Raw genomic sequence first — 27,368 nt, forward strand, 5'->3', positions numbered from 1 at the left:
AATACCGCCTGGTGGCCTTTGCAATGGCTTCAGATTTGTCGAAAGCCTGGCAATATCAATTAATGGTAATGGAAACAGCTGCAGTAGGCTTCAGGCTTCCACGTCGCAGTCGTCCGTGAGTCTACGACATCAGTCAACAGAGCCTCGCAGTCAGTCATCCGGCAGATTCCTGCAGTCAGTCAACCTTCGAGGCAGTTGAACAGCCAGCGCCAATCAGAAGCGCGTGCTCAAGGCCACCAGTCTTATTCATCTCGCCAGGGCCAATCAACGAGCTTTCCTCAAGGTCATCATACGCTGCTGGGAGCCAATCAGGAAGCTCTCCTCAAGGCCAGTGAGCTCCATCAACCAATGAAACAACTCCCCTCAAGGCCAGTGAGTTCCACCAGCCAATCAAGCAACTCCCCTCAAGGTCGGTGAATTCCACCAATCAGAAGTCAGAACACATTCCTCAAGGTCAGACGCGCAGGCCGGCCTGAGCCTGGACGATGCGCGCCGCGTCCTCCCGACCCATAATGCGCAGAATGTTGATTAGTTCCGTACAGGACGACTGTTCAGGGTGCCGCGCCTCCCACAGGTCCAGGATCGGCTCCGTCGGAGACTTCTTGGTGGCGAAGTAGTTGACGTACCTGTGGTGAAAATAGTTGAGGTTTTAGTGTGCGGCAGATAGGAATAATGACTTGTTTAAATGAATTTAAGCAGCAAGCAGCAGCAGAAAAGCAGTTTCAACGGCAATCAAATTACAGTCCACACAACTGGCATTGTTGAGAGACAAATGAACGCTTTTAATAATGACTTGAGCGTGATGCAAACACCATTTAGCTATAAACTTCGCAGTTGCGTGCGATTTGGGGGCTTATGACCACAAACTGCTCGAAATCAACAGCAAAAACTAGATGAGTGGAGAATGATGGTTGGTTGTGTATCAATAGGGTACATGGAAGGCTGCGAATGTCTATTTTGGCGTCCAAAGAAAGACATAAACCACCACCCCTGCAAATACATCTGTCATAATAAACAAACAGCAATAACATTTCCCATTCGATAATAACCAATCGATGCAGGCATTTAACACAGGCAGCGGGAACCACCCTTTCATTGCCTGCTGACAGCTTTGTGACCAAGTTATTGGCAGCATATTACAAATTTGGCTCATTGCCTACCTGTTGACCTGCATCATCTGTGCCAGCATTCTCCAGTCGTTGCCGTAGGGATTCGGCGGGTTCAGACACTGACACAGTCGCTGCTTGGTCTCGGCTGATAACCTGCCCACGGGCCGCTCGGAGGAGAATGTGGAAGACGCCGGGGACGGTCGAACTGGAGGTGGTACGCCAGCCTGTAACACACAATAGCCAGAGGTCAGACCACGAGCAAGGTTATGTTAGGTCAGGTCAGGTCAGGTCAGGTCATGGTCATGTGTCAGACCAGGAGGTGGTTTAATGTTGAACCATAGACCTCTTTACCGCAGAGTGCACACCAGGTATACAGTGTGGTCCATGGTTTAATATTTAGGCCAAAGGTGATCATAGGCTAGGTAAAAAGGTCGTCGAGTTTGAGTTGAGGTCGGTATGAACTTGGTTGTTGAAACCTTTAGTACCAAGACGATTTAGTTATACGCCAGTCCTGGTTATTTTTATCAAAATAACCACCACCCAGTAAGACTTATGATGAAAAGTTATTTTTAGAAGTACCTACCAACCGCCTTCTTTGCTAGACCAACGGAAATAAAATCGAAGCAATATCGCATATATGAGCCATTAGTTTCATAGTAAAAAGCACAACATCACTCGAGCTCGGGATATTTTTAGTTGGCGCAATACGCGAAATGCGCAATACGCTTTTTACTTTTTAGTGTTTGGCAGGCCGACTTATGAAGCCATAGTCGATCTTAAACTACCTTTTGATACAAGTCTATTTGGTTGCTCGAGCATTGTTTGATAAAACGTGGTTCCGCCCCAACTCCCAAGTGAATAAAATCTTAAAATAATTACGGAGCGAGCGAAGCGAGCGTAGTCTTTCCTTAGATTAACGGAAATTTCTGAGTATGAGCGGCCGGCCGGCCGGCCGGCCGTGGTCACGCTTTTGCGAGGCTTATATCTCAGCAACCACTCGACCGATTTACACGCGGTAATTTTTGTAGGGTAGCTTCATTCCTTCTACCAAGTATTGGACTATTCCTGATGCATGTAGGTGACCCCTTATGCACGTGCCACGTGCAAAACGAAGAGGTGTCCGTTTTGTAATTGTTGCAATATCTCGATAACTACTTGGCCGATTGCGCTGAAAGTTGGCATGTAGGTAGGCATCCACTAGGCACTGCATATCCATGTGCCAGAGTTGGGGCGCTGCTGCACGTGCGCACGTGCAGGGGTCGTTTCCAGATCTCGAGAACGGCTCGACCGATTGCGCTCAAATTTGATACACGGTTAGGGACCGGTTAGTAGGATGCCGTGCACAAGTCAGTTGGGACCCATTTTGCACGTGCGCACGTGCAGGGTGCCGCTTCCAGATCTCGAGCCGGCCCGGCCCGGCCTGTAACGCTTTTGAGAGGCTTATATCTCAGCAACCGCTGGACCGATTGGCCTGCGGTCTTTTTTGCTGGGTAGCCCCATTCCTTCTACCCCGTAATTGACTACTTTTGATACATCTCAGTGACCGTCGTGGCACGTGCCACGTGAAAAGTCAAGGGTGTTCAAGCTGTTTTGCAAAAGTAGTGATTTTGAGAGGCCCATATCTCAGCAGCCGCTTGGGCGATTGTCTTGCGGTAATTTTTGTAGGGTACTGCATCCCTTCTACCAAAGGTAGGATATTCTTGATCTATGTGAGGGACCCCCACTGCACGTGCAAAATGCAAAAAGCAGAGGTGCCAAATTTGTTCCCATTTCAATAACTCGGTAACTACTGGGGCGATTTCGTTGAAACTTGACATACAGGTAGGCACCCACCAGGCAATGCAGTCCCATGTGTTGCGGTTAGGGTGCTACTGCACGTGCGCACGTGCAGGGGGCACTCCCAGATCTCGAGAACGGCTGGGCCGATTGCGCTCAAATTTGGTACACAGTTGAGGACCAGTTAGTAGGGTGCCGTGCAAAAGTCAGTTTGGACCCCTTTTGCACGTGCGCACGTGCAGAATGCCGCTTCCAGATCTCAGGAATGGCTGGGCCGATTGCGTTCAAATTTGGCACACCGCTAGCGACCGGTTAGAAGGGTGCTTTGCACAAGCCCGTTGGAAGTACCCTCTCGCCCTTGCGCACGTGCAGGGCTCACTATCTCGCTCGCTCGTTCTTCGCCCAAAAGGCGTTTTACTGGTAACATAACATAAGTTACATAACAGTACACGATATTCTTTGTATGAAAGGTCGCAAAGGAGAATTAAACGGTGATAAATTCCACTTTTTCTGTCGCTTGAGCACCTTGTCTCTGTTTTGATCAAATTAGAGTGTGTTTCCCATCTGAATAATATAATTACCAATACAAGTAGCGTTTAAATATAGCGCATACCATGACATCACCACACTCCACAACCCGTTCCAAACTCGCTCTATTACCTGACTATCCCCATCGCTTGATGACGTCACACGCAGAACCTGGCGTCGGATCTGGCTGCACCGCTGGTACACCTGAATCCGACCCGAGAACGCCAGACTGTCACGTGCCGCCGCGTGACCCACGTGCTCCAGGCTGAACGACGCGTGCAGCAGGGAGCACGCGCCGCTCCACACGTGTCGGAGCGGGATCTCCTGTAATGAGATATAAATATCAATTAATGCACGCGCTATGTCAGGGAATGACAGTTCGTTAGCACTATGTTTTAGGGCCTTGGCTAGCACGGCCTATATGAGAGAGCCTATGATGAAAATTTCACAGAATACATTCATTTCTCATAGCCCCTCTTTCTTCAGAAGGCATTCAGAAGACATGTTGTAACCTGCAATGCTATAAGTGTAGTAACCTGCAATGCTATAAGTGTACTGGCACTGACTTGTTGCGAGGGTTGAGAGCGACACCTCCACCCCAAACTGAGGTCCTCCAAAGTGACACAGAGACCTGCGCCGCCACTCTGGTACGGCAGCGTCTTCGACTTGTCCATCATCCTGCCGCCCAGGCGCCGCTCCAGCTGACAGACGCTCTGTGGAAGAGAAGGGAAGGGGGATGTCAGACTCTGTCGGGGGAATGGAAGATGCCAGAAAATGTGTGTGAGTAAAGGGAAGATAATATGTCGGAGGGAAGATGTCAGACACAATGCGGCAGGGAAGGGAAGATTTCAGACAATATGAGAGAAAATGGAAGATGTCATACGAGTATACTGTAGGAGAGAAGATGTCAAACTCTGTAGGAGGAAATAGGAAATGTCAGAATATGACGGTGTAGTGATATGCACTGCGTTCGTTATTTTAAAAGGGACCACAAAGCTCGACTAGCTTACCTAAGCAGTAACTACGAATCTTACAAATTTCATACGGCCCTTAGCCAAAAGCTTAACTAAAAGCTAAAAGCTTAGTCCTGAGCTTAAGGCTGACTATAAAAAAGATAATCTAAGCAGTCACGTTACACTAAAAACTCATACAAATATGCCAACTAAGTGGAGATTACATTCAAACATCCCAGCTGTCCAATCGACCCCCTTACACACAAAACAAAAGTACCTAATTACACTATGATCTCAGTGAGTCCGTTACACTACCCCTATAAGGACACCCATACTATCCCCACTATACACCCAGAGTAAACAAACCCCCTGTTCCCCCGCTCCTTACATCCAGAGCCGCGCGGGTATCGTCCATGATGTAGACCCTCACGCAGGACTCTGTAGCTGACACCACACGGGGGCCAAACGCTGCCAAACGGAGGTTCTTCACTGCCGGGGCTGTCGACAAAACGGAGAGATCAGTGACTAAATGCGTCATTGCAGGGCGACGGAGGCATTAATGCTGCTGATTGGGTTCAGGAAGTCAGGCGAGTCCCAGCGCTGCCGACCCGAGAAGGCTATTTTTGATGTAATTGAGGGTTATCCACAAGGCTGAAATTCATTAGATAATGCGCCGTGTGCGATCCATCAATAAAAGCCACTGAAAGCCGCAAAATATTGAACAAGAGTTGCCACATGCGTTTTGACATGAACAAGTTCTACGTTTCATGTTTTATGTCACGTGTTTCATTTCTCACAGTTTTGGGATGTCCAACTGTTTTTTTTTTCTTTATCTCACCAGTGCATGGTTCTCCAACTAGTGCCAGAGCCTGCAGGCAGTCTGTGAGAACGTAGGCTTTGGCCTGGTCCAGCTGCACGTAAATCGGTGTGTTGATGGTCTCCTGACCTAGAGTCACCGCTCGCTGAAAAGGAGACAGAAATAAAGTAACTGCGGTTAACAATTATTATCAATAATCATACTAATTGATGTTAGGCTATACACTCAATCAACTGGCAACAAAAACTCTCCATTTCCGTAATGAACATTGACTTCCTTGATACCTTACAGTAGGTAAAAGACAACAATATGTTATATTTATCATTTAACACAAGAGTGTATCATATTGTTTCTTTAAAACCATCTAAAATCCTGACAGGAATAGCATGAGATTGTTTGTTTATTGGGGCATTATGGGGGCGTCAACTACAATTATCATTTCGCAATAGCTCCCCAGCCAGCAAATCGAGGCTTTCCCCTATACGGGGAAGCCCTATGGCGGGCTTAAAACATACTTGGGGAAACCCCGACCGTTTGCCTGGGGAAAACGGAGCATTCACTTGGCATTTGAGATACTTTGTACGCGGAACTAGTGGCGCGGGATTCGTACGGGGAAACGGTATAACTACCCAAGCGTTCCCCAAACGCTCCCCAAGCTACCCCGCGCCGACTATGGTTAGGCAATTATCACTTAAACAGACTAAACTAGATAAGCTAGAGTTCAGCGATCAAAAGTAAACTACCCGACCCAGGTAGACCTACACCATAGAACTACGCCAACTTCGCCTCACCTGCCACTGAGGAGTCTCATCTGCCGGACTCTCGCTAACGTGCACAGACGTCAGCCAAGACGTCTTCAGATTGGCGCAGTGGTGAAAGCCAACGACGACAGGCTTTAGGAACTGCGTACCCGGAGGGCCCACCAGGATCACCGGAGACAGAAGTGTCTGGTTCTCTGTAAGAATGGGTCGGGGAGGGTCAACTTTGGGGATAATGTCAAACATCTTTTACAGAAATGAGAAATGCGATCCGGTTGTACATACCTAGTTCGTGTTCATATATGTTTATATGGACAGAACATTGATATGGTGGCAATAATTTGGGCACCTACTCTTATACCTTGCGTTAGAAAAGAACAGAAGAAGCAAGCCTAGTAAATGCGTTAGAAATCATAGCAACTATTATATAAAAGCATAACATCTTTCATGGGGCATCAGACATCTATCGCAATTCGCAGCAAGTATTTTCTTTGTATGTAGGTACCCTTTAAGACCATATACCACTTCCCAATCTCGCTCACCATTTAGTTGCGGCTTCTCTCGCGCGTCACTGGCCACGGCCAGATACACTTCCTCGGCCTGTCCAGCCGGGACGGCTCCCTCGGGAATCACCAGGGTTACACCGGCATTGGGCAGACTGAGCACCGCACCGGCAGAGGTCACTGGAAGGGCAGGGAGGTTACTGTGAGGTCATAGAGGTCACTGTTATGTCAAATAGTGGAGGTACCGATAGGTCGTCACAGGTCACTGGAAGGGCAGAGAGGTTACTGTGCGGTCATAGAGGTCGCTGCCATGGCACGACGTATAAGACTAAAGTGGAGGTCACCGACATGTCAAAGAGCTCACTGAAGAGTCACCGTGAGGTCAAAACGGTGACCTGCCAAATTACAGAGGTTACGTTTGTTTTGTTAGTTTTGTTGGGTCAGGCTCTTTCGGTCTGACAAGACCATTTCAGAGCCGAAAGGATGATAAGAATTTGGAGAGACATTGGTCTGGGCAGGCACCCTAGTGAGTCGCCGGGGCTGAGCCCGTCCAGAGGACAGGCCACCCAGCCCCAAGGCACTCACTGCACACGGCTACGGGGTGCGCTCCCTCGGGAGCAGCGGCGCCGCTCCAAGGGAGCAGCCCGCATGAGATAAAGTTGCCTGTCTAGCCCGGAGGGGGTTACGGCGTGAAGGAGAGTGATTCGAATGTCCTGAGGATGGAAACGACTGGCGGGGTGATAATGATATATGTTAATGATAAGCCAAGGAGGTCATTCCAAGATTAAGTGGACCAGCGTGAAAATAACCCAAATTGGGTCACAATGACGAGATGCTATTGGTGTGGGCTAGAAGAGCAGGCAACAAATCACGGGTTATTCAAAGCAGCCAGAAAAAAGATGTTACAAGGCGAGGAACATTCATTAGAGTGCAATCATTTCCTCACGCTCCGCCGCCAACTGACCTGTGCCGAACTCGAGGTTGTCAGGGTTGACACTAGATGGCAGTGGCGATGAGAGCAGCGACTGGCGACACGAGGACGGCTCCGCGTCGTACAGAGAATTCGGGCGAGATGTCGCTGAAATGAAACAGCTCTGTTAGATGTCGTAGGGCAAAGGTTGGAAGAAACATTCAGCAACCCTCATGGAGTTGCTGAAGGTACGATAGATTGATCTCGTCAATATTTTCTGCCACATTGGACCTACTAATCAAAATGACTATATCTAATTTATACGCCGACAACTTATCATTGATGGAAGGCCTAGGCCTTCCATCAATGATAAGTTGTCGGCGTATAAATTAGATATCGTTACCTAGGAGTCCTTGATGAAACATCAAAATGACTATTACGAGTATATGTTATCATTTTGATGACCATGGAAGTTGATTGCGACTAAGCGGTTTGAGACTCAAGATAACTCAGTGAGCGGATTTGGGTTCGACAAAGACCACCAAAAAGTATGATCTATAGGCAAAATGAAACACGTTCCGTTTCAAATATGTAAGGCTGTAGTTTAGCACTTCAGTGGCAAGCTACAAGAGAACAAAATGACCTAAGTGGGGCAGTAGAGCGTAAGCTTCAATAGAGTAAGTAACACGACAGGCAATTCGTCGGGACTCGGGCGTTATCTAAAGTTAAAAAAGAAAAGAAAACAAAACAAAAAATAAGCTGCGTCCAACTCACGTGAGCTACAGTAGGACGACGAGCTGTGATGGGGCGTGCTGCGGGAGCCGGCGGAGCCGGAGGAGCCAGCGGAGCGCTGGGAGCTCCGGGAGCCGATAGAGGGCGCGTCGGGAGCCGCTTTAGAGGTGGCTCCGACCGACCCGCCAGGCGGCGGCAGCAGCGGCTCGTCGTAGAGGGGTTCGGAGCGGCCCAGCAGTCCTGAAACGAGCCAGAGAACAGGCGTGAAGATGATACACAGGTTGACTTTCGCGTGCTGGCAGGCTCCACGCTTATAGAATAAATAATAGTTCGTGATTAATTCATACGAGTTTGATCAATCTTACGGGATATGAGGAATATCGCTAACAATCAAGTATTTCAGGATATCCGTTGAGGGTCGATTACATGCAGCATGTAGCTTCAGCTGCTTCTTTGACGCATAGATACAACTTGAGTTGAGTCAATGGCCAATGCTAAAGCCTACCGTGGCATACAAGGCTCGTCAACTTGTTTGACCTCATCCCGGATGCTCTCAGTAACTTGCGAAATATGGGAGGTGCACTTCTGCATGTCCTTTTCCGACTTCATCTCTTTATTCAGCACTTTATCACTTTTTCGGTAGATCACCTGTCTCTCTATCACGAGATACATTAGCCGAGTCAGCACCATCTTCGCAACCATCGTGAGTCACTAGCCTCACGAGTCACGACTCCATGATCACGACTCGTGCCGGACGAACACGGTAAAACGCACGGCGACGACAGAGTCGTGACTCGACCCACGGTAATGTGACTCTAATGTGCTGAATATATGTAGCGTGGGTACGTCGAAGATGCATTATGGAAGGACGAAACACCTATCAGGCAAGGTCGCGATGGCTTCCAACAATCGAGTTATCGAGTCTATCTTGCTTGACGTGTTCTTGAAACTGGCCATGGGTGGAGAAAAGGGCACATGCATACGCAAAGAGCTATGTAAATATGCACACAAAGAAATGTAAATTGGATGCTTGGCTCTATGCCAATTTTAAACATACCAGTGGCAGGCTTCCCTCAGCTGTTCAACAATCGTCCAGTTGCTTACAATCGTCCTCAACACCATCTAAAATGATTCTGTTATCTTCTACAAACATCAACATGCCATTGACCTTCAAGTTACTTGAGGAGAGTGTGTCTATCCATCCTACATTCACCCTACTATCTACCTAAGCCCTTTCTTCGTGCAAGAGTAAATACGAATTTTCATCGACTTGTGAGAATATCTGGCAGCGTTCGCAAGCAATAAGCACAGTCATATCTACATAAACCTTTTCATTGACAGATGAGATCATCGAGCAGCATTTCGCATGCCATAAGCACAGTTACCATGTCCGTTTACATATCACACAGGTAGATTAGAGGGTGCATATTCACTATTATAGTCTGACAAACCTAAGAAAGAACAGATTTAAAGCGCAAGCGCTGTTAATGTACGGGGCTTTTATATTGCCCCATATAAATATGAGAATATTTCTCTTCTCTCACAGCTTTTCACACACGTTTCTCCGAATTATACTCGTACATTTCAAGTGATCAGAACACGTGCAGGATTCAGGCGCTTTCTTAGGTATAGTTATCGAGTTAAACTCTCACCAGTTCTCCGATAGCCAGCGTCCAGCCGGTTGTAGCCGTAGTCGGTGACCCGGCTCGGGGGCGTTGACCCCAGCCCAGAGGTCACGGTCGCCGTCAGGTCAGGCGTATAGCTGAGAGGCTTCTTGTTGTGGTCGTAATACTTGGACTCGTAATCTGACGCAGCCAAGAGACGCAAATACAATGAAAATAATGAGGGAAATAGCAGATGTCATTTAATAATTTCATTTTATTCATTTCATGTTACCTAGGTTTAGCGGTTACTTGTGTTGAGCCTTTTTTAGAAGCAACTTTCTTTCTGTATTGCTATTTTGTAAGCACCAAAGTCAAGCCTAAATCAAGTCAAACATACACACTTTTAAAATTATGTTAGCCAATTCGTGCATTAACTCATATTACCCATCTCAAGGTTCCAGCTTCTTACCTCTCTCCGTCAGGCCGTACATGCTCTGTCCCCTTCCCTTCCTTCTGTACAGCTTCAGAGCGAGCAGAGCTATCAGTGGGAAGACTACCAGAGCCACGGCCAGACCCACGTACAGCGCCACGTCCGACCTGGCCACTGCACGGGCCGCTGAAATACAGCACAGGATACGCGTCAGCATACCACAGTACAGCATGTCGTGTACGAAATGGGACAACAACGCACTAGTACACCACTATACATGAACTGAGCTGATGTATAGACATTATACCATTGATATGCATAAATAAAGGATATAATCCGACCAGGGATTGGAATTATCTTTAACACGACAAGCTGATCGAGTCGTTTAATCATAGGAGCAGACAAAATATATTATAATATTTACAATTAAACGCAGTATCCTTCTGGAGGTTAATGAGGCTTTTGATTACTATCTTTCTAGTTGAGGTTTATTTGCCATTGGGTCTACAGTGCAGGGATATTTCTATCTCGCACTCCTCTGAGATGCAAAGATAAGAATTTGTTATATCTGCATCCCTCTGAGATGCAAAGATAAGGTCTCGAGGGTTCATAGCGAAAAATCAAGAGTTCATGTGATGATGGGTCAATAACCGAACGACATTTTTAATGGTTGTTTATGGATGAAACTTATGAAATAAGAACATACTACTCTGAATCTACTTTTATATAGATGAATGCATTTAAATATAATATTTTATTAATTAAGAATAAACCTCAACATAGAAAGATATAGGATTCCTCATGGCTCACTCGTGGAAGATCGGATATCTTTTCCTCGCGTGTTACAGAAAAACCTCGCTCCTTCGTCGCTCGGTTTTTCAGTAACCCGCTTGGAAAAGATATCCTTATCTTCCACTCGGAGCCATGAAGAATCCTCTATATCCCGTGAATGTCAACCAGCAAGTGTCCCTCATTTCTGGCATTCTGTCTAATCCGTAGGTATGCCCCGTTAGACTCATTCATCTCATCTGGGCGTTATCTCCAGTTTTGACAGCTGTCAATCATAAATGACGTATGGTCCGAGAATAGTTTCTGATTGTCAGTTAGTCATTCGTCACTTCTGTTTCGTGGTAGACAGAAGTCTCAAACATACCTTGGTCTGAAGCCGAGTTATGTCGAAGCACAGCTAAGGCGTCTGTGGAATGAACGAGTTGTATCAGACATGTGTGTAAAAACGACAACAATATTGCTACCAATATAATGCATGATGTGAAACGCACTGTACATATCAAACTAAACAAACGTCTTTCCTTCCTACGTTAGCCCAGTGGTTACATTGTTATAATACATAGTACATTCTGTCTTGCGAGAGTGTATTCTTATTTCTTACATACTCTCACAAACAAGGTGAGAAAGTTGAAAAGCTACGATACTCTAGCAACTTTCACGGTCGATAGCGCAACAGTCAGTTGTCAGTCTACGGTTCCAGCATCTTGCAATAAATAAGTAGCAGTGTTATACCACGATACTAACTTTGGCAATTGACAGCGGAGCAGTTGATAGTCTATGATTCCAACATAGTGTAATAAATAACAGACTGTTACAGTGAGGTACTTACTTTGACAGTCGACAGCAGAGCAGTTGCGATGTTCCCTGTCTGCCCCGGAGCAAGGCCTGCCCCCCTGGGCCGGGGAGGGGGAGGAGCAGGTCCGCTGCCGGCTCTGACGGCAGGTGATGTCACAGGCCGACCAATCACCGTACGGAGACCAGCCGCCGTCCACCGCTGGGGGAGCGACAGAACATATGACGTCATAACAGCAGCGAGCGGCCGTCCGTCCACCGCTGTGGAAGCATTAGATAATGATGTCATAAGGATACAGATCAGCCGTCCATCGTTGGACGTTGGGAACAACAGAACATATACCGTCACAAATACAACTACCAGCTGCCGTCCAAACCTGAGGGAGGAAACAGAGCATATGACGTAATAAGAACAAAGAGTGGCCACTGTCCGCCACTGTGGGAGTAATAGAACATATGAAGTCATAAGAACAACCAGTCGCCGCCTACCGCTAGGAGCAGAGGACATATGACGTCATGCGGACAACTAATAATCGCCGTCCACAACTGCTGGAACTTCAGAACATATGACGTTATAGTAACTATATGATGTCACACAATATAGCAAGAACATTCCTTCCGTCTCAAATGCTGTGGACAATATATGCATAATAGTGTGTTAAAAACAGCCAACCTCTACCGCCCACTACATACACTGAACAGCAGCACATTGTGATATCATACTGACGTCATAATGACGTGCGACCACCATTTAGCGACAAACCGATATCCTCACTGCCTATATCGGTGATGACGCCACAAAAAATGCACCAAATTAGGAGCGAACCGATTGACTTATCAGGTGCTTCATCAAGACAGTCTTGCAGTCAGAGCTACCTTAAAACTATAACCGCCTACGATTATGCCACCAATGAAATTCCTCCAAATGAAAACAGGTGTCACCTGACGCGTCCAAATGTGACCACCAGTTGACGGCAAAGAAGGCTCAAATATCAACCATCCCGACACAAAAATACATCCTGCGACATTATCATCGCCATAAATAGCTACATTTGCAGACAGGGGGGCGTGTGGACCAGTTTCATTGCAAACACAGCCGGAAAATGTGCTCCGGGGGCGGCACTGTACGTAAACTGAGGAAGGCAGGTGTCGAAGACGGACCAACACGACGCAAACGGTACAAATTGCCGCGTGAATCATAATGACGCAAGCCGTCGTGGCGATACGGAAGATTTCCGTGTGATTCTAGTGAATGGGGTTTGTACCCAGACAATAAGAATTAAAGTGGTCCGGTAAGTGGTAACTAACCTAGGCACAGGTAACCAAGTAAGCTAAGTTTCGGGGATTTGGGTTTGTGTACCTATATGTTGATGAAGCCTGGTTTACAGAGGACGCCTCCTATACCCAATACAACAGGACACAAGAATCTCCACCCCCGCCCCCGCGTGCAGGGCGAAAGGGTGTCACTTCCAGACCCCACCCTCCTCCTTACTCACGCGGAACCCAGCGCCTAGAGGACACCAGACCGCACCTCATCCAGCATTGAGAGGACGCCAGACCCCACCTCCTGCCCAGAGGACACCAGACCCCACCTTCTCCAGTAGGTATTGAGAGCACATCAGACTTCGCCTCCTCACCTCCATACTGTCACTAGTCACTCAGCAATGCACTGACGCCAGACTTTACCTCGTTCCCTAGTCACTCAGTATTGAAAGGACACCAGAGTCCTCCCCTCGTCCCCTCTTCAGGTGCTCCCTTATTCCTCAGTACTGAAAGGACACTAGACCCCTCCCCTCGCCCCGTACTCACGCGGACAGTGTGAGCTACACTCGGCAGTCTGCTGCTGCGGGCCTCGGCACGATCTTCCTCCGTTCAGGGGTCGGGGCGAGTCACAGGTACGGACTCTCTGGCGTCGGCCGGGCCCGCAGGCGGGCTCACAGCTGGACCAGACGCCCCAGCTGGACCAACCGCCATCCACTGGAATAGAGAGGGAAGGAGAGACGTCATTACTGGACCACACACCCCCAGCTCGACCAGCCGCCGTCCACTGAAATAAAGCTGAGAAGGGAGGTTTTATTGAAACAGCCCCAATATTTCTAAATTCAACGAAGAGAAATCGACGACTGGAACAACAACATCAGAGCTTTGAGATCTGACTAGGGTGACGTATATCAACTAACGAGACTCATGGTAGCTCCTTAATCGCATTTCTATCATGGATTCCGTCAGTGCCCAAGGCGCATCTAGGAGACAGTTTTTGGAAAGACACAACGTCAAAAGAACTCTTGTTTATATTCTATGCTCTAGATGTTGTACTACAAATGTTCGTCTATATAAATAACTTTATTTTGTCCAAATGCACGCTATATTACGGATTTCCTACCTCGATCTGCCTCTGCCCTACCTCCGTGGGTGACACACCGTATACCTAAACCGATAACCCCACCCTAGTAACGACAGGAACCTCTGCGGTTTCTGTGCCCCTTCCCATTACAGATATCCCCAAAAGGAGCGCTCCCTCAGCGAGCAATGACGTGCTCTTTGCCACTGAGTCACCTACAAAGTGATAGCCAAGCGCGCTAGCGCTGGTGACGACTTCATTCCAAACTTGTCAGCGATGTGGGAGCACAAGCCAGGTATGACCAGCCGCATTGGAATATCAGTGACCAGTCCGCTGCTGACACATATCAAAACCATTCATCTGCTCCGTCTTCAATATGCGCCTGGTGTGAGGTATTTCATAAATATTGCAATACGATGATAGCCAATATCCCCTATGCGTTACATATTGAGCGGCAGTGGCTTCAATTTATCACACCCCAAATACGGGAAACATCTCGGTACGTACCGAAAACAGTGAGCCGTGCTGGCGGACTGACGCGCCGGTTGGCCACGTTCTCTGCCACACAGCTGTAGTTGGCCATGTCGGAGAGCTTGGCGGCCACGATGAGGAGGTTGCCCTCCTTGGAGATGATGTAGTTGGGGTCCTGCTTGGGGTCGATGGTGACGCCGTTCTTGGTCCAGCTGATTGAAGGAGTTGGTTCCCCGGAAGGTGGCTTACAGCGCAGTTCCACAGTCTGGTCAACTTGAACAGAGTCGGGCAGTGGTGCTGTGGCGAACGACTTCTTCAGGTCTGTGGACAGAGATAAAATTTATTTCATTAGATGATGCTTCGGACAATGAACGTTGGGACACATCCACGGATCATGAACGGCAGGACGAGAGAGTAAAAGACGAAGAAATACCTATATAATGTTGAGCAGGCACTACATAGAAAGGAACACCATCTACGTCTTCACGTTGGTTTACTAAAAAGAAACCAGTCACATCATCCGCTGTCATACAATTGAGCATGAGGGTTCCACATCATAAACAATCCATGTTATTACGACGTCCTTGGGTAAGAGCTTTTCAACAATAATGACCAATTATGTGACAGTGCCTGCTCGATTCTATTTAGAACCACGGCCGAAACCGATCGCTATTGTTTGGCGTTAATGACTCGACCGCTGAACTCATTATCGATTCGAGCCAGCCATGAAGCGTCCGGCTCTGTAGCCGTTGCCAGTTCCGGGAGCAGTTTCACGCCTTTACCAAACATAATCGAACAGAAAGGCGGGTAAAATTTCTTGTTCTGTCTGCTTCTTTGACATTTAGCATTTGCTTTGGCTGTGTACAAATTGTCGGCCAGGGACTTCTGTCTTAGACCCAGATGCTGATCGATATTACGAAAATTGTGGTGTCTTACACTTAGGGTTTTGTTTATGTCTGTGTGCATTTGAATTCGATTAACTGAGGCTTCTAATATTTTTTGATGATTCCAAGGGGGCCACCCAAACGTGACAGCTAGCGGTCAATCATGTAGACGCCCGATTGCTTACAAAAGTTACTGAGGAAGACGTCAGTCATCAGATACCTCAACAATCATATTTCATACATCAAAACCTCATACAGCCATACCCACTGCCATTCATCTATAAATCCAGCCCACGCTCTGTCCCATGCCATTCTTCCCGCCTACGCCACTTCGCCTTCCTGATAAAACCAACCACTTACAGTAATCTCGTCACCGATCTAAATGGTCGACAATGCACGGGGCGTGACATCACAGTGCGTGATGACGACCGTCAGAAAGAGGGGGCGTCATCGGTGGGCGTCATCGGCCGCCATCCGCGCACCGTCATCGGAGGGGGCGTAGGGGGGGGGAGAATCGTGACAGATTACGGACGGTGAATGTTGGGAGGGGAGTCGAAAGAATCGTGACAAAACATAGTCGGTTAATTGTTTTAGGATCCCGCTTATGGGACCGCTCACCGAGAGGAAAATGTTCTAGAAGTCACGAGAAGAGGCTGTGATGAGGGCGTGGTTAGAGTGTGGAGGAACGGCGAAGACAATCAGACGACTGGGGCATCAGATAACAGCCTAGATGGAGAGGTAATTTGACGATGCACCGCCCCAGCCGACACGATTGCCATCATAATAAAGTGGTGCAGAGGTCGAAAGGCCGAGCGATTTCGAATCGTCCAATGGTTACGATTTGTTTTATCGGCTGTCGCTTGCCAGCGAATTGTGCGCTATTAGTGGGTGCATTCCAGTTCGTGTAACATAAACAAAGTGTGATAAAATCAGACAAGTGGTACCTACCCTAATCGATGCATCAAGACGGTACGAGTGTTTGATATTTCACGCATTCCTCATTCACGATCTATGCCTGGCACGAAGCATTTCGTAGATAACGTTTACCAATTCAATAAATGACGCGTGTGAGCTTTGCTGAGCAAAATGTATTGTTTTGTTCCTTCATTTCATCTTAAATGACATCTGAGCAGGGAGCTTGCTCAATACGCAGTGCTTGATTTGAATGGGTCATGGAAGGGGCTCAATCAAATCCATTGGTTACATGCTCTTTGGACAAACCACCGAGGCTCAGAGACTGCAAGTGAGGCTAGGCCACTAACACCGCCCATTAAAAGCCGCAGAGCAGATGTCGATTGTTTCAAAAGGATTTGGAGAGCACATACCAAGTCAACTCGCTATTTGCACAGATCAAGAACCAGCCAACAACTCAGCTGAAATATTATCCCAAAGCAAACTAACTGTACTGCCACTGATGGTCTGTTTGTCCGGATACAGCTGAAGTGGTGCTCTGTTGACATTTCCGGCGCAGCCGAAACACAGCGCGTCATCGTCGTCAGAATCAGTCGCGGCCGGCGAGTGTTTACCGCTGCTCTGAGGACACTCTGTCCTCCCAATTCCTCCGCTGGGACCGACAGGCGGCCCACAAAAACCAATCCCTCCTCCCCTCCCCTCCCGCCCCTCCCCCGCGGTGTCCCAATGGCTCATCACTCGGCCTGCCGGCCGGGGGCACATCAAAAGAAGAAAAAAGACCAACGCAAACAGCTGACAGCACCGGACAATAGGCTGACAGGGTGGTGAGGGCCGAGGGCCGCGGGAAAGGGTGGGACGATCGGAGAGCGATTACGACGGACTGATTTGCCCGAGATTGTGGAGGAGCGGATAAGTACCCTCACAGGGGAGAGTTGGGGAGGAGTAAGGACTGGTGAAGAGAGGGAGGGAGAGGGACTGTAAAGGATGGGACGGGTAACTGTCTGAAGGACAGAGCCAGAAAGGGGAGCCGTGGCAGGTGCCGGGAGTTACAATACCCGGTGATACACAGTAGCTACCCAGTTGAATGAAGCGGGAGAGTTCAATACTAAGGTGGTCCTTCACAAAGCCCTACTGCCGACAAAGGATACCACACAGAGGATACACTGAAGACGCATTGTCAAGGTGACAATACAAACACTACAGATACATGCGGGTTTAAGGCTGTCCCGGCTATCAAAGCAAAGGGGTGGTTTATCAAAGCACGAGTCTAACGTGAGAACGCCCGCACAAAGAGAGCAGTTTCCGGCCAGTGGATAGGAGTTGGGTAGGAACAGGCGATCGTTCGGATAATTTTGGACCATCAATATATTACAAGAAGGAAAGGGCTTGATCTTCTAACCTGGTATCCCGAAATACATTCATGCAACTGATGTTTTGCACGAAACTGCAACGAAATGACCCAATATGTGAAACTACGTGATGAATCATTAACCTTTTCCTCGAAGAAGTATAAACAATGCCAAAAGTTATATTTAATGCGGTGAGCTATCGGCTACAAGCCTTCGTCAAACCAACAAAATGACACGATACAAAATTCACAATTCAAAATTCAAATTTTCAATTTTGTATCGTATTATTTAGTTGGTTTGACGAAGGCTTGTGGCCGAAAGGTCACCGCATGAACTACAACTTATAGCATTGTTTTTACTTCTTCGAGGAAAAGGTCAATGATTCTTCACGTATTTATTCTAGCTACATATGTTCTATTTATACTAGCTGTATATGTTCCTCACTAAAGCACTTCACACCATTCATATGTGAAACTGTCGGATTGGACCTATGCCATGGAAGCATGTTGGACCAGGGGCGGATCCAAGGGGGGGGGGTCACATGGGTCATGGCCCCCCCTTGAGGCCCGGGGGCCCAAAGACCTTCCAGGGGCACCACCGGCCTATCAGGGGTATCACAGTCCTGACAGGGGCACCACAGGACCGCCAGGGGCACCACAGGCCTAGCAGGGACACCACGGGCCTGGTGCCCCTGGGCCCTGACAGGACTGTAACGCCCCTGACAAGCCTGAAGTGTCCCCGGCAGGCACGTGGTGCCCCTGACAGGCCTGAGGCGCCCCTGCAAGGCCGGTGGTGCCCCTGGCAGGCCTTTGGTGTCCATGGCAGGCCTGTGGTGTCCATGGCAGGCCTGTGGTGCCCTTGCTAGGCCTCTGGTGCCCCTGACAGGCTTGTAATGCCCCTGGAAGGACTGTGGTGCCCCTGGGCCCTGACAAGCCTGAGGTGCCCCTGACAGGCCAGAGGTGCCCTTGCTAGGCCTGTGGTGCCCCTGGCAGGCCTCTGGTGCCCCTGACAGGCTTGCGGTGCCCTTGGAAGGACTGTGGTGTCCCTGGGCCCTGACAAGCCTGAGGTGCCCCTGACAGGCCCGTGGTGCCCTTGTTAGGCCTGTGGTGCCCCTGGCAGGCCTCTGGTGCCCTTGCTAGGCCGCTGGTGCCCCTGGCAGGCCTCTGGTGCCCCTGCGCCCGGAGAGGACTGGTGCCCCTGAAAAGTCTGAAGTGCCCCTCGGCAGGCCCGTCGTGCCCCTGACAGGCCCAAGGTGCCCCTGTGAGGCCGGTGGTGCCCCTGGCAGGCCTATGGTGCCCCTGGCAGGTCTGTGGCGCCCCTGGCAGACCTGTGTTGACTGGTGCCCCTGCTAGGTCGCTGGTGCCCCTCACAGACCTGTGGTGCCCCTGGGCCTTGACAAGCCTGAGATGCCTGGCTATGACAGGCTCGTGGTGCCCCTGATAGACCAGTGGTGCCCTTGCTAGGCCTGTAGTGCCCCTGGCAGGCCTCTGGTGCCCCTGCTACCCCTGCGCCCTGAGAGGACTATGGTGCCCCTGAAAAGCCTGAAGTGCCTCTCGACAGGCCCGTGGTGCCCCTGGGCCCTGACAGGCCCAAGTTACCCCTGCGAGGTCGGTGGTGCTCCTGGCAGGCCTCTGGTGCCCCTGGCAGGTCTGTGGTGCCCCTGGCAGGCCTGTGTTGACTGGTGCCCCTGCTAGGCCGCTGGTGCCCCTCACAGGCCTGCGGTGCCCCTGGGAGGACTGTGGTGCCCCTGCCCCTAGGGGTGCTCATGGGCCCAACAGGCCCGTTGTGCCCCTGACAGGCCTGTCGTGTATACTTGCTAGACCTGTGGTGCCCCTGCTTCCTGGCAGGCCTGTGGTGCCCCTGGCGGGCCTGTGGCGCCCCTACAAGGCCGTAGGTGCCCCTGACAGGTTTGTGGTGTCCCTGGAAGGACTTTGGTGCCCCTGACAAGCCTGAAGTGTCAAGGACAGACCCTTTAGACGCCAGGGTCAAGTTCGTCGGACTGACAACGATTTGCTTACCTGATAACGTTCCTGGTAAGTACTCATTACTCAGCGTCCACAACATATATACACATAGCACATTCATATATACTTGCTTACAATTGGTAAATGTGGTTGTGGCTAAGAGGTAAGATACTGACTAAAAATAAAAAATAAAAATAAAAAACTGAAAATGGGGGCACCACCAAAATGAAGTGGACGAAATCCGTTGAGTTTTTAATTTTGGGTATAGGTAGGGGCACCACTTCGATTCATGACCCTCCCCTTTGAGTTTTCCTGGATCCGCCCCTGTGTTGGACAAACTCAGACAAACTATGAGCATTTCTATCGGCGCTATTCGTTATTAACTATTCGGTAAATATCTAATACCTACATCTTATATTGCATCCATCCAAAAGTCATAAATGCCTGTAAACGTTCACAAAAGACTACCTAGGTAAATGGAACCAGATCACAATATATACCACGAGCACAGCTGAACTCCATTCCAAGTAGTCCGCGTCCATGCCTTTTCGACATCTCCTATAGCCCTCGTCAGGCTTATCTGAGCCCCATCTGGACATTTACCAGAGTTTTCCATAACAGTGAAGCGACTTTTCTTGTTGGGCCACTTACCACAGATATTCCAGCCCGGTGATAATGAACGCGATTAAAGACACTTTTTCACGGGCCGACTTTAGAGTGGTGCGCCTTCGTGACAGCTTAGTTATGAGCCCGAGAAAATAGCCCCACTTGTTAGGGTATTATCCGTATTGTTTCCTGGTTTAGAACCGAAACATCTTAGCGAGCTAAGCACATTATGAAGTTTTCTCACGAATCTCGATGAAATGGCTTTTGTGAGAAATCGAGCACCTTTGGAGTTGAGTGATGTTAAGTATTGCTTAGTGGTCATGCAGCTTGACTGAACTCTAGTTTAAAGCTCATCGAAATCTCTATGCTTCACGTTTATATTTTTCTGAAACCTTTTATTATTTTGAATGTTCTAAACTCTTAGGAAGTCTCGATGACGTTAACATGCTATTAGTGATGAGCCCAAGCCCAGGAATCATATAAAAATCATTCTGAATGCAAGGAACGCTCATCGTTCGGAATCATATTTCGACTTAATGTTTCCACATTACTTTCAACACACAAAAATAGCCCAGGCACACATCACATGTAGTGACAGCAAACTTCAAAAGAGCTACCCAGCACAATACACACTAATCCTATTATATATGACAGTTTAATTTCTTGCATATAATCCCTCCATAATACGATCCAGAAGCCGCCGAGTCAAACGGGCCGCCGATAAGACCGGTCGTCGACGGCATGCGTCAGAGACGGCGGCTCATAACATCTGTCAAAGCAGGCTGTCACGGCCGACCGTCAAAGTGGTCCGTCACCCTCCCGGGTTGACAGGTCGTTTGACGGGCGAGGCGGAGCGCGTTCCAGTGATGCGTGGCATCGATAGCGATGGTACAGTGACGATGGGGATGGGGACGCAGAGGCTGGTAGCCTCTTGGCCAATGGAGGGACAGGCGAGCATGGCATAGGAGCAGCCTAGCTTCCTCAGAGGCTAACAGCCGAGCCAGGAAGTCGCCTAGCTTATGCTTCAGCGCCAATTTAGTAGGAAGAAGCTAGGAAGTCTGGTGTGCGTTTTGAAGAGTGACGGATGGGATAAATTAGGCTGCGGCTTGGATTGATTACCGACCACACCTGTCGCTAAAAGAATGTAAAACGTTTGTGGGTATAAATATATGAATAGCAATGCAATGCTAACGATGTGGCTAGACGAAACAAAAGAATTGTTTGCAGTCCACGCAAGTTTCTTCATCAATGTTGTGACATCTCAAAGAACCTCAACTTCCTTTTTCTAGAGGACGGCGACTCACTGGTGTCCGGAACCTTTGGAATTCTAGCCGCTCCCGCGGAACCCCGGGTTAGTTTGTCTCTGAGGCTGTCAGATGGAGCCGTTTTTCGATGGAGAAAAACCCAACAGATCAGTCGTGGTACTGCCGTACGGTCAAAAACAATGCAAACAGAATGACAGCTGCCGAACTGCCGCGAGGCTTTTCGCTTCAGCGCCAACAAAAACAGGCATCCGAATGTAATTGATGATCCAAAACACTTGACCTCCGGTGGGCCGATATTAATGGATCTACTGAATGGTGTGACATATCATCTGTTACCGAAAATCATCATACGATTCACGGGAGATATATCTGAGGAACTATCCTTCTTGAATCCATTTACCTTTCAGAAATTTGTGGCAAATTTGAACAAAAATATGAGAAACGATAGACAATCGGGAGCAGACAACTTCCAGTTTTATTTAAACTTTTTTTGAGCAGATTGTGACAAACTAACTAACTCAGTAAGAAGTTTGTTATCTTCCTTCCGCACCACGGTTTAACAAGCCCGGTATGTGTCACATTTAGTCTAAGCCAATAAAAAGCAATGCAACGCTAAATACCCTTCCGCAGCCAATGTCGCCGGGAATCTACAATCTGAGTCGTAATCCCGTACTCCATGCTTTACGGTCGAGTTCCTCATCGTCCAGGCGCCATCAGGGCCCAAATCTGGGCGACTATAACGGACCAGATCTCAGAGGTTTGCATGAAGTCATCCGTGATTCTGTCCAACATCAATCCGTGGTTCAGCGCTCACACTGCATGCAGAGAGTGGCTATCACAACCGGCAGCATGCAATCTGCACTGTAACACCCCCCCCCCCCAAAAAAAAACAGCGGACGTGACATGGGAGGTTAAGATGGATAATGGAACTTGACGGTGTGGACTTCAAAGCCAACACACAATAAGGTAGGTACCGTTTTCTTCGAAAAGACATGTGTTTGTAACATTTTGTAAGTGGTTAGAGGTTTTCATGTAGCTGCTACATGCATGACACATCCTGCTGATGTTCACGAACCAGAATCGGTTATCCAGCTTCGTACTGCGTTGTTGTATCAGTTTGTTGGTAATTCTTATCGAACATTGACAATTTGAAAATTTGGGAGCGAGAGAGAACCGAACGAACTCAGAGTTGTTGATCAATATTATATAATAATTGTGCAATTCAGCATCAACAATTAATCACGGTAGGTAACTAGGAAAATTGTGTAACAAGCTTGGAAGGAAAATAAGCTCGCATGTATTTCCTTCCCAGGGAAGGGATGCAGACCACAACAAAGTACAGTACCGGATTCATGATAAGGAAAGCTCACAAGTGAATCTGTATTGGGTGATTACAGAGCAAAAATTTACTTCAGGAAGGAATCTTGAAGGTTTGTTTTGAATTTTGAACAGCATTTAAAAGTTAGATGAAACTGTAAGAGGTCAAGACCGCACTGGAATATGATGCAATATTGATTTTTTGACTTTGCACCTTTACAATTAACAAGTGATGACTAGATATAGCTGGATGGATGTGGTCGGAGCCTGCCAAAAGGAAAAAACAACAACCATGTGGAATTACAAAAGTCGTGGTTGTAAACTCAGCATAGCCGGAGACGACATCAATCGTTCTGCGTATTTAAGTAACACAAGTTATGGGATAGGACCTTGTGTAGATGGGCACTTCCATGGCATCCTGCTTCAGTCCACTAAACCGTCCCCCTTAAACAACTGCTCACACCATACATATCCAATACCCAGCCCAGTTCCCACAAGCCATCTCTGATTCACCCCACATCCCCTCGCACCGACCCGGAGATGATTATGCGCCACTATCGCCGCACTGAGACGAACATGGCGCAGCATGATCGTCGCCTGAGACGTACATGGCGCCCCTCAGAGCGGCACGGAGCGTGCCAACAGAACTCAGCTGATAACATCAGGATATGGACATTGCAGGTAGCGCAGCGACAGACTCCGTGTCCAGAGGGGGGGGGGGCGGGGCGGGGGGAGAGATGTCGAAGATCTGTCTCGACACTCTGATCAGAAGCCCGACAAATTGGATTAGCTGCCTTTTTGTGGAGGTAGATACAATGCATTATGCATCTGCTTTTTGCTGGTTTGTTATTGGTAGTCAAGGGTAACTGTGATTATCGGAATGTCTCCATAACAGAAGTTGCTGAACGGCTGCATACAGACACCAAAGCGCTACTGTATACATGCATTTGATGTGTTTGATCGTTTTTTCAAATAATAGCGATATAAATATTTCAAAGCGATATAGTTGATGACAAAATTATAAAATGCCACCATGAACCATGGTATTTTTGGATTTTGTCGTCGTTCTCGCTCGAATAAATAAAAACACACCTACCTAATTCTCCGCATTCGTTACTATTCACGCATGTTGATCATCGTACCCGACAGGGATGAATTTTTTCCCTCAACTGACAGCTCTGGAAGAAACAGCGTGTGCGAATGCTGATGCATGCATCATCACCCAGAAATAGCTCAATAATGGCATAGCTACCGCGAAAACCACCGTTTTCCAATGCAGGGCGCCTGCAGCACCGCATCGGTGGCACGCAGCGTGAGACTTATTTGCATACGTAGTCTGCAGTTATCGACTATTTAGAAACCGGAACGGTCGCCCTAAAGGCATGTCTCCACAGCCACCGGCGCCCATAACATCCAGAGACAGTTTTAGAGCGGTGCTCACACAGCACCATTTGGCGTTGCATGAGCAGTTGGGTTTCACCTATGGGTCCGCACATCTGCTGCATTTGAAGGCAGAGCACTCATAAAATGGTCATGGGTTCTGCAGCGTTTGAGAACAGGGAACGTGCTCAGCTGCCGCAGGCGCAGAGGGTCTGCGAGCACACCCACTGATGGGTGCTAGAACCCTGCAGGAAGCGGAATAATGGCTTCAGTTGAATGCGCACGGGTGGGGAATGGTAATGTTGGAGACGGTTGAAGACAGAAGGGTAAAAGAAGGATGGTATTTCGAAATACGTCCCTTCCTGAATTACGACAATTCTTATAATTGCGGTGAAGTGTTTTTTTTCTTTGAGTGGGTGTAATGAAGTATTTTTTACTATACTTTGTATGTTGTAAAATAGTTTGCATTTTGCTATTTTTCCATCTTATTCTACCATCTAACGTTTAAAGTCTGGGTGTCTGGGTACAGGGCACACTTGGTGCGAAATCGGCATCCGGAAAATCAGGGATAATTTTCCGGGATCAACGGGATCATTCGGTGTTTTAGGCTAACACCGTGCACAACGGACATGCCAATGAGTAAAAGAGCCATTACTGAAGCAAAAGCAATAAAAAACATGACTTATTGCATCGATAGTCCTTGCAATACTAAATTATTACCGGTGATCCCGGATAATTATCCCTCATTTTCCGGATGTCGAACGCACGCTTTGTAAGATATTCTACACGCACACGACCCACTGTCAGAGAGTGTACTCACATGCCACTGTGACCTTGACCGTCGGGCTGGTCTTCCTGCCTCGGCTGCTGACCGCCGTACAATTGCACCTGTACTCCCCAAAGTAGCTCTCCACAGCTCCCCGAGTCACTGCCAGCTTCAGCTCCAGCTGCCTAATGGCAGTCTCCGGGTCCACATAGTCCGCTCTTGAATGCTCATCGTCCGCCATTAGGTAGCCATTGCACCGGAAGAAGAGGTGTAGCGCGTGCGCCGCGCGACAGGTCAAGGTCGCCGGCTTGTTGCGACGCACATATGCGGGGGCGGGGACTTCGAGAAACACGGGATCTGATTGGTCGAGGCTGGGTCCGGTTGGTAGCACGTCTGGTAGAAGAAGATCTGCAAAAGGGAAACAAGTGAAGTTATGTCAGAGGAATTTTGTAAGTACGAATCAGAATGGGCATGATTGGTTATATCAAGTACCTACCTAAGTTTTTCCAGTACTTAATTGTTGCATTGGAATAAATCGTCTACATAAGAAACAAACAAATCTTAAATGTTCATCATGCTACAGATACTCATGATGTATTTATTACTTATGCGACTTGTTGAGTTTAAAAGTAAGGTACAAGAAGTGACTCCTGCGTATGAGTCAGTTTATTCCCTCTACGCAGCAGGCAATATACATTATTCAATTTGCAAGTACAATGACTCTTCAGCGCACACAGAGGAATCCAGCATCCATTTAGAAATGACAGTTCAATTGCAGTGTAGCCTGTCGCACGGCCATCTTGATGTCACCCGCGCACAGTTGCAGGAGACAACCGCCTATTGAGTTAATAGAATTTAAGTAGCGTGCTTATGGAGACTGAGAAAGAATCCCGCCAATCGGGCCAAATTGGTCGGATGTCAACCGTCAGCTGGATAAAGGCTAAAAAAAGACGGAGTAATAATCTCGGAGGGGATCAGGCGGTTTCTTTGGTAGTCCGGAATGACATTTTGTGACATGGTCGTTGCAAAGGATGCAGTCGGAATTTCAAGAAGGTGGTGTGAGGAGGGCATTGGTACTTTACCAAGAGACCGGAAGGGCATAACCAGGGAACTGACGGTTCGAGGTCCAACCCAACTGGTGTCACAGCTTCTAATCCATGCTAACATTGAACGAACTACACGACTAAAGAAACTTGTCTGTCATTTTATTAACTCAGAATTGTTGTTAAAGCACCTATCATTTATTCTCTGGCCATCATCATGGTGCAAATAACAAAGAAAAGACTGAGCCATTGAGTATGCAAATCACGAGATTGCGTATATAAGATATCAATGAGATATCAATAATAAATATCAATTATAATAGATAGATTAAAGGGACCCTCCCACCTTAACATTAGATTTGAGTTGAGATAGCCAAAATGGGGTCCCTGGCTCACAATTACCGGTTTCGGCACTCACAACATCGAGAAATGCCTTAAATCGGAAATATTGAATTTCAAAATTGCAGCATTTTGATTCAGAGGGGCTAATGCATAGGAATACCCCTCTGAATGTGTGACGTCAGCGCAGATATCTAACGATTTTTAAATGTTTGACTAAAACGTTTTGTAGCACGCGGTGGTATATGCTGCGTTGCGCGCAACAAATGCCGCACTTTTAAATAAAGTCGCTAGGAACAGCGGAGATCCCAAAAAGTTAACAAAAGTAAAAGTATAATATCTTGAAAACCGGTGAATATTTTTCGGTGAAATTTGGTAGATATTCGTTTTCGCTCTTTCTGAACCGAGCGACATCACTTTCATGCCAATTCATTAACTTTTTTGAAGGTGGGAGGGTCCCTTTAAGATATCAATTACAAAGGTGTGGGCAGCAATGCCAAACATAGAACACGACACCCCTCGCTTTGCTTTCTGATAATAAAATTATTTTCTCTTTTCTTTTTAATCAGCAACTATCAGTGAATTAAAAAGCTTACTGCTTACCGTCGTCGGTACTGGAGTGTGGAACGGGGTCCAGAAACGGACCGAATCCCGCGGCCAGTCTTGCAGTCCATAGGAACACGAGCAGCACATTTAGTGCTGACATATTGACGAAAACAATCTGAAACAAATGGAGAGTTGCGTCAAGAAAAATTGTGCTAACTATAGGAAGAGAATAAGACACTTAATTTTCTTTTTGTAGTGCACGAATGGAAAAGATGTTTTATGATTTACTGATGTGCGGAAGAAAGACCAAAGCCAGAAGTTTCAAAGTAATGAGCAATAGCCATCACCTAAAGTATCTACCTATCAGGCAGAAATATCTGCATAAAAATTAATATCGTCTGCGATTACACGTGTCCATTGCACTGAGGTTTTACAGAGTGTAATAACTTATACACACTGAGGAGCACTACGTTAGCAGTAGCGC

General features: G+C 47.8%; 1 protein-coding gene across 1 annotated transcript; it reads right to left on the bottom strand.

Annotated features, from left to right (window-relative positions):
- Nucleotides 1-22: 22 nt before the first annotated feature.
- On the bottom strand, nt 23-27,055 carry LOC122375975 (netrin receptor UNC5C-like). The gene is made up of 18 exons (XM_043355595.1): nt 26,942-27,055; nt 25,011-25,364; nt 14,550-14,834; nt 13,511-13,678; nt 11,739-11,903; nt 11,274-11,315; nt 10,160-10,306; nt 9,739-9,891; nt 8,129-8,326; nt 7,409-7,522; nt 6,484-6,624; nt 5,975-6,138; nt 5,205-5,328; nt 4,755-4,864; nt 3,980-4,126; nt 3,546-3,737; nt 1,161-1,333; nt 23-626 (listed from the first exon to the last, which is right to left on the bottom strand). Exons 1-18 carry the CDS (start codon nt 27,042-27,044, stop codon nt 455-457), a joined length of 2,952 nt encoding a protein of 983 aa, XP_043211530.1. The 5' UTR covers nt 27,045-27,055; the 3' UTR covers nt 23-454.
- Nucleotides 27,056-27,368: the final 313 nt, after the last annotated feature.

Source organism: Amphibalanus amphitrite, unplaced genomic scaffold (assembly GCF_019059575.1).
Source record: "Amphibalanus amphitrite isolate SeventyFive unplaced genomic scaffold, NRLGWU_Aamphi_draft 001974F_arrow, whole genome shotgun sequence".
NCBI lineage: Eukaryota > Metazoa > Arthropoda > Thecostraca > Balanomorpha > Balanidae > Amphibalanus > Amphibalanus amphitrite.

Excerpts from the sequence above, each read along its gene's own strand:
- LOC122375975 (XM_043355595.1), bottom strand. The coding sequence starts at position 27,044 with ATGTCAGCACTAAATGTGCTGCTCGTGTTCCTATGGACTGCAAGACTG. Across the intron at positions 25,365-26,941 it reads ACACTCCAGTACCGACGACG|ATCTTCTTCTACCAGACGTG; the intron begins GTAAGCAGTAAG and ends TCCCTTTTGCAG. Across the intron at positions 1,334-3,545 it reads CAAGCGATGGGGATAGTCAG|GCTGGCGTACCACCTCCAGT; the intron begins GTAATAGAGCGA and ends TGTGTGTTACAG.